At 45.5% G+C, this 9,868-nt stretch overlaps 2 protein-coding genes across 2 annotated transcripts in view; one reads left to right on the forward strand and one right to left on the reverse strand.

Annotated features, from left to right (window-relative positions):
• Window positions 1-5,009, reverse strand: part of LOC106814200 (thioredoxin domain-containing protein 11-like) — a gene marked incomplete at its 3' end in the record, with an annotated part of 15,829 nt that extends 10,820 nt beyond the window's left edge. Inside the window, exon 1 of the mRNA XM_014818498.1 lies at window positions 4,846-5,009. Within this exon, the coding sequence (XP_014673984.1) occupies window positions 4,846-5,009 (164 nt within the window). The remainder of the gene's footprint in view (window positions 1-4,845) is intronic.
• Window positions 5,010-6,265: 1,256 nt separating this feature from the next.
• The window catches only part of LOC106814201 (probable diacyglycerol O-acyltransferase tgs1), a 15,045-nt gene continuing 11,442 nt past the window's right edge, over window positions 6,266-9,868 (forward strand). The window contains exons 1-4 of the mRNA XM_014818499.1: window positions 6,266-6,297; window positions 7,808-7,956; window positions 8,293-8,526; window positions 9,120-9,331. Coding sequence (XP_014673985.1) covers window positions 6,266-6,297; window positions 7,808-7,956; window positions 8,293-8,526; window positions 9,120-9,331 — 627 coding nt within the window. The remainder of the gene's footprint in view (window positions 6,298-7,807; window positions 7,957-8,292; window positions 8,527-9,119; window positions 9,332-9,868) is intronic.

Below are 9,868 nucleotides of genomic sequence, written 5' to 3' on the forward strand. Positions count from 1 at the left end.
GATCTTCGGGCGGAAGGAGTAGAATCGTAGAAGCAAATAATCTAGAAAGAAGGACGCAGGCTAATAATAGGCACCGAAGGTGAGTACAAGAGCCATACAAGGTTGACTGTCCGCTATAGGAGCGCAGAATTATGCATAATATTACTACAACAACGACACACACACACAACACAGCGACCACAACACACACACACACACACACACATCCACACACACACACACCACAGCACACACAGTCAACACACACAAACAAACACACACACACACCACACACACACACAAAACATCAGCACACACACACAAACACACACACATACACACAAGCAGTGCACACACACACACACAGCACACACATACACACACACACAGTCAAACACCGCAGCGCGCAACGCACGCAACGCACGCGACGCGCGCACACACACACACACCGCACACACGCACACCCGCGTATTTCACTCACGACAACTATGCAGCGCACGCACGCACGCACGCACTGACAAGCGTCACGCACACACACGCGAACGGCTTACGCATCGCACACAGCACACACACAACACCCATATAAACCACAATCTTCTTTAATTAAATCTAATATATGTATAATATATGTATAATAATAGTTATAAGTATCGATATACATTGTATCAGATGATGTAACAATGTTGTTTATAAATCTGGTTTTTAAAGTTAATTTGTTCTCGGGATTAGCGATATAGCAGACGCGGCAAACAAATCTCTGCAGCACCATAATAGCTGCTCTGTTGTTGTTGTGAAAGTGCGGATATCTCGCGACGAGTACGGCATCTGATGACGTTTCGATCGCTCATGGCGGCGCCCGTGAACCCGAATAGTGCTACTGAAGAAGAGCGACGACAACACAGTCAGCTAGGCAAAGAGAAAAACGCATTATCTGTATCTTATTATGAGCTATAGAAACACACTATGTTTACGCTGTATCATTTATAGGTTACAATGGTAAATATGAACCCTATACAAGTAAGTATAAGAAACAATAGCGTCTTATCTTTAATTAAACATTACAGTTTTTTTACACTGAAATCTAGCTTCTAGTTACTGACATGCGCCGCGTACAGTAACTCCGCAGGGCTATAGAAGCATTTTCTGCTAGATTTCGCAACTGTAAACCTGTTACCACTCTGTTTCCCACGAAAAATGGATCGCAAAAAACGGCAAATGATCGGGTTTTTTAACACTTATTAGACTACATGGATATCTCACTTATTCTTTTGAAACACTTTCGCCACAAACTTTACACCAAAATCAGACCAAAAACAAACAAACAGAGACCAATCAGAAAGCGAGTCTTACAATAGCTGGTTGCTCGCTGGTGATTCTCGCTTGTATCTGTGGCGCTGCAGGGGGCTGATAGACTCGGCTCTGATTGGCTGGCTGATTTGTTTTGTTAAATGGCGGAATGTAATTTAGCTAAAGTAAAATGAGTGGGGTTTCTGAAAACAATGCTAATTAAGAAGTGAATAACGATTGAAAGTGAATGTATACACATATGAGTAGCAAGGTAAGCCATGTAGAAAGGGAACGCGTTTTGGGGTTTTTTCAAGGCCGCAATAGGGCGTACGGGCCGCATTAAGGCAGGCGATGCATTTTGGCATCGCGATCTCACGATAATTTCCTGTTATAATGGGCAGAATTATTCGGTCTAAACGCGAAATCGGTAAACACAGAAGTGGCAAGGTCAATGCAATTCTTATTTTCGTGTTTTATACGCCCTAGCAGAAATGAGATAATCACAGCAGTTAACTAGAGCCTTGGCAGGGAAATTGGCGCCGACGTTTCTTGCAAAGGATCAGCAAAACGCAGTGACAGTTACAGTTGCATGCTGCTAAAACATCTGTGACTAGTGTCAGCAACTGTTGAACTGACAGCAAGATCTGATTGTGTGCAACAAGCTAAGCTACGTGTAACAGAGACGTTCTGCTGATCTGCTGGTTATATTAGATTGCTGTCAAACTTGGTAAGCTCCTTGTCTAACTTGTCAACTCAATGCAAACACAACTGGATAATTTTTCCTGTTCCGTCACATTCTGATTGAGGGAAGCATTGACTGTTATAGCATAAGTGGTTTTTAGTGGTTTCTCTGCATTAATTATGGACTGAATGATTATGAAATTGAGGTCATAATTAATTACTCCCTGTCAACACCTACACACCTGTCCAAATGAGATGCTGCATTGCAAAGCGTAACGTGAAGGTCAAGCGGCTCCGAGTATGCAAGTATGTCTGGGGGATCCACACACACAAAGGAAATTACCAGCTAACTGAGAGTGTTACACAAATGATCCCGGCAGACACTACATGGCCCTCACTTGCAGGAACGCAGGTTTTGTCAACGGCGACAGGGCTGTATTCTGTGAAAATAATGCACGGAGCTGCCAGGCAGGCAGTCGACATTCCATCCCTCCTCACCAAAAGCACCTAGCATATCCGCGGACAACACACCGGCTTACATCAACAACATCAGAACCCCGACAGAACGGGTACAGGTTTCCGCTTCTTTCCTAGAACAATCAGGAAGCTGAACCTGCTACCGAGTCAACTATACTCACATTAGTGCAACAGCACAGGAGTGGAAAGGCAATTCCTGGGTCCGGCTCTGGCAAAACATTGAGTCAAGGCAGTATCGGTTGTGGAGCACCTCGAGGAAGCGAAACACATCTCGCGGCTGGGCCAACTAACAAGCAGCTCTAAGCAGCCGCAATTGCCGATGCTACGTGCGGCACTCAGTAAATGAGTGCCTGGTCCAGAGAAGCCTCGATCTCTGGAACTACATTACGGCCTCCATTTCAAAATGTTCCAATGGCAAATCTCTCATCACGTTGCACACTGGAGTTTTCGCGCACGGATCCCTGGATCGTTTATTTCGGCTTAGCGGACTGCCCCAGTATAGAAGTAGAAGTACTCTTATTTTTTACTGGCGAGTCTTGAGGCCTGCCGCTAGCGGCAGAGGCCGAGCGAGATCGGCAAGGCGCGGGACCGACCTGGACAATCGATTTCCAGGGCGACTTTTGCTTTTGGGGTCGCCCCCGATATCGTATTTTCGGGGGCTCTTTTTGGCATTTCGGGGGCGAAATCGCCCGCCGCCCCCGTGTATTTTTTCCCCTGGGCAGTAATGTGTTCCAGAGATCGAGGCTTCCCTGGACCAGGCACTCATTACTGAGTGCGACTAGCATACGGCAATGGGCTGTTGAGAGCTGTTGTAGTTGCCCAGCCGGAGATGTGTTTCGCTTCCTCGAGGTGGCTTCACAACGATACTGCCTGACTCAATGTTTTGCCAGAGGGACCCAGTGAATTGCTGTGCTGTTGGACTAATGAGTATAGTGACTCCGGTAGCAGGTTCCAGCTTCTGATTGTTCTAGGAAAGAAGCGGAACTTGTACCCGTCTGTCCGGGTTCTGATGTTGTTGTTGTATGTAAGCCGGTGTGTGCCGCGGCATATGCTGGTGCTTTTGGTGAGGAAGGATGGAATGTCGACTGCTGCCTGTCCGTTGATTATTTTCCAGAATAAGGCCTGTCGGTTGACAAACCTGCGTTCCTGCAAGGAGGGCCATTGTAGGTCTGCGATCATTTGTGTAACACTCTCAGTTTGCTGGTAATTTCCTTCTGTGTGTGTGGATCCCAGACACTACTTGCATACTCGAGGCTTGACCTCACGTACGCTTTGCATGCCATCTCTTTGACAGGTGTGTAGTGTGTTTGACAGGGAGTATTAATTATGACCTCAATTTCATAATCATTCAGTCATAATTATTTGAGAGAAACCACTAAACCACTATGCTATACAGTCAAGCTTCCTCAATCAGAATGTGACGAACAGGAAAAATTATCCAGGTGTTTGCATTGAGTGACAAGTTAGCAGGAGTAGCAAGTTGACAGCAATCTAATTAACCAGCAGATTCAGCAGAACGTCTCTGTTACACTGTTAGGCTTAGTCTTGTTGACACAATCAGATCTTGCTGTCAGTTCAACAGTTGCTGACACAGTCACAGATGTTTTAGCAGCATGCAACTGTAACTGTCACTGCGTTTGTGACCTTTGCAAGAAACGTGGCCAATTCCCTGCAAGGCTCTGTTACTGTGTGATTACTCATTTCTGTAGCGTATAAACACGAAAATAGAATTGCATTGACTTGCCACTTCTGTGTTTACGATTTCGGTTAGACCGAATAATTCTGTCCCATATAACAGAAATTTCGTGAGATCGCATGCAAAATGCATGCGCTGCTAATGCGGCCCGTACGCCGCTATTGGCGTGAAAAAACCCCAACCGTTCCCTTCTACATGGCTTTACCTTGCTACTGATATGTGTATACATTCACTTCAATCGTTATTCACTTCTTAATAGATTGTTTTTCAGAAACCCCACTTCATTTTACTTTAGTAAATTACATTCGCCATTTACAAACAATCAGACCAATCAGAGCGAGTCTATCAGCCCTCCTGCAGCGCCACAGATACAAGCGAGAATCACAGCGAGAACCCGGCTATTGTAAGACTCGCTCTGATTGGTCTCTGTTTGTTGTTTTTGGTCTGATTGGTGTAAAGTTGTGGAAAGTGTTCAAAAAGATAAGTGAGATATCCATGTATGATGTAGTCTAATAAGTGTTAAAAAACCCGATCATTTTGCGTTTTGCGATCCATTTTTCGTGGGAACAGGTGGTAACAGGTTACAGTTGCGAAATCTAGCAGAAAATGTTCTATAGCCCTGCGGCAGTTACTGTACGCGGGCTATAGTACTAGAGCTAGATTTCAGTGTAAAAAAACTGTAATGTTTAATTAAAGATAAGACGCTATTTTGTTCTTATACTTACTTGTATGGGTTCATAGTTACCATTGTAACTATAAATGATACAGCGAAACATAGTGTGTTTCTATAGCTCATAATAAGATACAGATAATGCGTTTTTCTCTTGCTAGTGACGTTGTTGTCGTCGTCTTCTTCAGTAGCACTATCGGGTTCACTGGGCGCCGCCATGAGCGATCGAAACGTCATCAGATGCGTACTCTCGCGAGATATCGGCACTTTCACAACAACAACAAGAGCAGCTATTATGGTGTGAGAGATTTGTTTGCGCGTCTGCTATATCCCCGCTATATCCGAGAACAAATTAATTTAAACCCAGATTTAAACAACATGTTACATATCTGATACAATGTATACATACTTATACATATATTATACATTATATATACATATATAGTTTAATAAAGAAGATTGTGGTATATGGTGTGTGTGTGTGTGTGTGCGTGCGTGCGTGCGTGAACGCGCATGTGGGAGTCATACGCGCGTGTGCGGCGAGACGTGGGTGTGTGTTGTGTGTGTGATACCGTGGCCGTCTGCGTGCGAGTGCGGCTGCGCAAGTAGTGTGTCGCGGTGTGTTTATGTGTGGACCACTGTAGATTGTGGGTGTGTAGTGTGTTTGGATGTGTGTGGGTGGGAGTGGTGTGTGATGCATGTGTTGTGATGTGGTGAGGTGTGGATGTGTGGGAGATCGAGAAGGGGTTGTGCTGGCATGAGTGTGTCATTTGTGTGATTGTTTCGTTGTGATGTGTGGTGTGTAGAGGAGTGAGTTGTGTGTTGGGTGGATGGGCGATATTATGATAATTGGCTCTATAGGAATCAACCTTGGATATGCTCTTGTACTCACCTGGCTGCTATTATTATGCGCCTTAGTTCTAAGATATTGTTATACGATTACTCCTTCGCGAGCGAAAACGTCTGCTTAATATGCCTGTCTTCTGATAGAGTAGCGCTATCTTCCCTACCTATCACACGTGCTGTATACGGCTGCTGTAGTGAGCCGTACGACTTTACCTGTCTTATCGGCAATAGCAACATCACACCGTTACAGTTAATATAATCATTAATCATTGTCTAGACATAGCTCTCCTTTATCCGGATTATCGTCCTAAAGACACAAACCTCTATTCGCGCGGTACCCGTCTCCTGCATATCCGTCAGTCGTGCATCGTACGCACGTGAACGTAGCGGTCGTTTGCACGGACGAGATATATTGTGGCGTGGCCCGCTAGAGCCCCATTTATATGTAGATACGGAGATGCTGCGCGAAATCCGACAGGTTCTTCTGCCGCTTTGCTGACACGGTGCCGGTGTGATTCTCTCCGCTGCCGGTGCCCGTTCGCGTGTCTCGTCTTCGAGGAATTCTCTGATGCTCTCGTCTGTTACCTCCACTGCACTATGCCGCAAGGTGCGTTAATAACCGGGAAAACATGCCTTGGTTACAAGACACAGCTGACAACAAGTACGTGTGTACACGCTCTGTGTCTTTGCGCCGCGACGTCGTGCGTTCGTGCTTGCGCGTATGTGATTCCAATATCTATAGAACAAACGTGTAGAGTCAAACAGCACGAACACTATTTTTCAAACCAGCCCTGGTCTCTCTTCGCTCTCTCGCGCACTCTTCATCTCTCTCTCTCTCCTCTCTCTCTCTCTCTCTTCTCTCCTCTCGCTCTCCTCTCTCTCTCCTCTCTCTCTCTCTCTCTCTCGCTCTCTCTCCTTCTCTCTCTCTCGGCTGTTAGCGCTATCTATCCTATCTATCTATCTATAAACAGCGGCCAGATAATAGGAATTCCTTATATTCTAGCTCGATCTAATTCTAACTAGTTATCTATCTAACTCTATCTATCTATCTATCTATCTATCTATCTATCTAATTCTACTCTAATCTATCTATTATCTTTACTCTATCTATCTACTCTATCTCTGATCTCTATCTCATTCTCTAGCCCTTTCTCTCTTTTTTCTTTTTCTTCCTCTCTCTCTCTCTCTCTCTCTCTCTCTTTCTGCTGTTCGCTGTACAGCAGTGAATGCGCTAAGATATGGGAAAAAGCGGCAGTGAGATCAGCGAGCGGCGTATTGACAGATATATCGATGGTCGAAATTCTTGAAATCAAGCACTAGCCACAAGAAATCTGGCAGGCAATACGCTAGCAGGTTCGTGTCAGCAGCTCACTCTAGTGCTTCATGCAAATATTTTCAGCCTCTAATGAACATTAAATTTGGGAAATGATGGATAAAATGGAGGTTTTAAATCGTCAAAAATCACCGCTTCACTTTTCCCACTTGTTTGCTGGTATTGATTCCATGAGGGTTGCGTTATGGTCCTAATCTCGGCCCTAGTCCCTAGCCCCCTAGTCCCTAGCCCCCTAGTCTCTAGCCCCCTAGTCCTCCACCCCTCTCGCCCTGAATGCGCAAACAAACATGGTGTCATACCGCCCTGCATAACATTATCAGGACCTTAACACGCCTTTTTTTATGTTGTGTTAAGCTAGATAAATGATCTTGTTTTTCCATAATCACTGTTTAAATATTGTGCGTTCTATTAGAAGCGCACGCACACACACTATCACCAACCACACGATTGGATTTTTCTATAGTGCATTTTATACTTGTTTATTTACGTACCTTTACATGCGGTGCCGATTAATTGGCGAAAGATTACAGATTAGTTGTATAAGATATAGTAAAGTACATCAGTGATGACCGATAATATCATGCGCCACACGCCGGAGTGTTGGCTCCAGCAAGTACGTTTGAATATTATTACTCTACTGGGTCACTGCTCGGGAGCATGTGGGCTCTAATATGACATGTATAGAGAAAAATAAATATATGTAGTAGTGGAGCGGATGGCTACATTCGTAGAATGCGTGAACGTCAACCAAGCATTATTCTAACGATTATTTATTTATTATTTACGGTTTTTCAAAAGGTATTGCGGCTTTTTAATAGCGGATGATATTCCACCGTAGGTCCATCATCAACGCCATCCTTGACATCGAGGGAGAGCCGGACATTAAGGTGGTACGACAGGGTTTCGAGGACAGGGTGCTAAGTTACAGAGCCGCCGACGGGACACGCATCTTCGACAAGTTTGAGAAATACGCCGACACTGCGTTCGGTACGAGTTAACGACGTCTACAACATTACAGACGCGTGATCATTGAAGAAAATTCGCCAAAAGATTCACTGAACTATGACTAGTTGAGACTTGGTCAGAAGATGTGCACTGCACCCCCCCCCCCTCCAAGATCCACAGGCCTGCACTAACCTTTGGCCCTAATTCGATCCAATTTCCATCAATAGAGGGGGTGGGGTTGCTACACAAGGGAATGCTGCACTCCTATTTTATCAAGCGTCAAAACCCAGTCTGTTATCTAACCAGTAGGTAGCACAGGTTGTTTTTCCGTGCCCACGGTGACGGTCCCTGTTTTAAAGCTTTCACTGCACATTGTAGGCGCCTACGTGTGGAAATATGAGGAACACTTTGACCTTGCCGATCACATCTTCATGTACGAGGACAGCCGGCCACGCACCGATGTGGAGCTACACCAGGTGGTCAATGATCTCAATCAACCGCAGCTACCGGTGAAGAAATCCCCATGGCAACTCATCATCATCCCCACGGCGATGGAATCTGCTCAGTCGAGTTATACGATGATGCTGAGGGGTCACCATAGCCTTGGAGATGGTAAAGTCACCTGATATCATCAGCCACCTGATTCACAAGTGCCGGGAAAGGAAAACGTTAAAATTAATTATTATTCTGTCTTCTACATTGTGGAAAATATATATATATGTGTGTGTGTGTGTGTGTGTGTGTGTGCGCGCATGCGTGGGTGCGTGCATGCGTGCATGCGTGCGTGCGTGTGCCTGTGCGCGCACGCGCGTGTGTATTAGTAGTCCATATATTAGTAAGGCACGCGTAGTTACTACCAACTCCCTTGGGCCTTCGCTCATTTAGGTGTACTGTCACTCCTCATCCCGGCTGTTGCATGGTGCAATCAGGAGTAAGATAATATCAGGAGTAGATCTACTCCTGATAATATAGAATATCTTTATTATCTTACTCCTGGTGCAATGATATCGTTGGTCCAGGCGTGAGTGAATACGCTGGTGGTAAATCATAACTATTTGGTTTTGGTCACAGTTAGGTTTAGATGCCACGCAGATCTCGCTCAATTTTCGACCGATTTCCGCGCCTCCCGTTGCCATCGAGTTCTCACTGCCTTCGTTCTCAGCAACTCGTGTGAAGTCATTCTACTTCTCTTTCACGCATGACAGGCATTTCGCACATGCGTCTGATGATCGAACATTTGTTCGACAAATCCGACGACAATCACGAACGACCTCTCCCACGGGGTCGCTACGGCCCGACTAAATCCATCTGGACTCTGCTCGGTGCAATCTTCTACGGTCCATACGTCGCCGTGGCGCAACTCCTGCGACATGCCGACAGAAATGAACTCCACGGTCCAGAGATGACCGGAGTGAAGGTACGTCTTGCATCAGATAAAATCTGTAAGCCGATAAGAATATCTCACTGGGACACAGCGACTTTTGGAGTGTAATCTAACGCGGGCCGCATGCGGCGGGGAATCCGATCGCAGTTAGGCAGCGATGTGGACAAATAAAACAAATAAAATAAATGAGTGTGCTTTAAGTGGTCGCAAGTGACTACGGCACTGTTTTACTGGCCTTTCCAGACCTCTTGCGGTCTTTCATAGCTTGTCTGTCATATACTATATACCATGTACTGATACGTCATGGGCAATATACTAATATCTCATAGTTTATTTGACATCATATGAATGACGTTATCATCGTCATCCGGCATATACTCACCTACCTCCCGCATACCGGCATACACTCAACCTAGTTTAACACGACTCGCTAGTCCCGCGTCAGTAGTGGTGTGTTTGTGCGTGTGTGTTTGTGTGTGTGTGTGTGTGTGTGTGTGTGTGTGTGTGTGTGTGTGTGTGTGCGAGCGGGCGGACGTACACGCATGCGCGTGAGCATATGACATTCAGGTG

This window comes from Priapulus caudatus, unplaced genomic scaffold (assembly GCF_000485595.1).
Source record: "Priapulus caudatus unplaced genomic scaffold, Priapulus_caudatus-5.0.1 Scaffold884, whole genome shotgun sequence".
Lineage (NCBI taxonomy): Eukaryota > Metazoa > Priapulida > Priapulimorpha > Priapulimorphida > Priapulidae > Priapulus > Priapulus caudatus.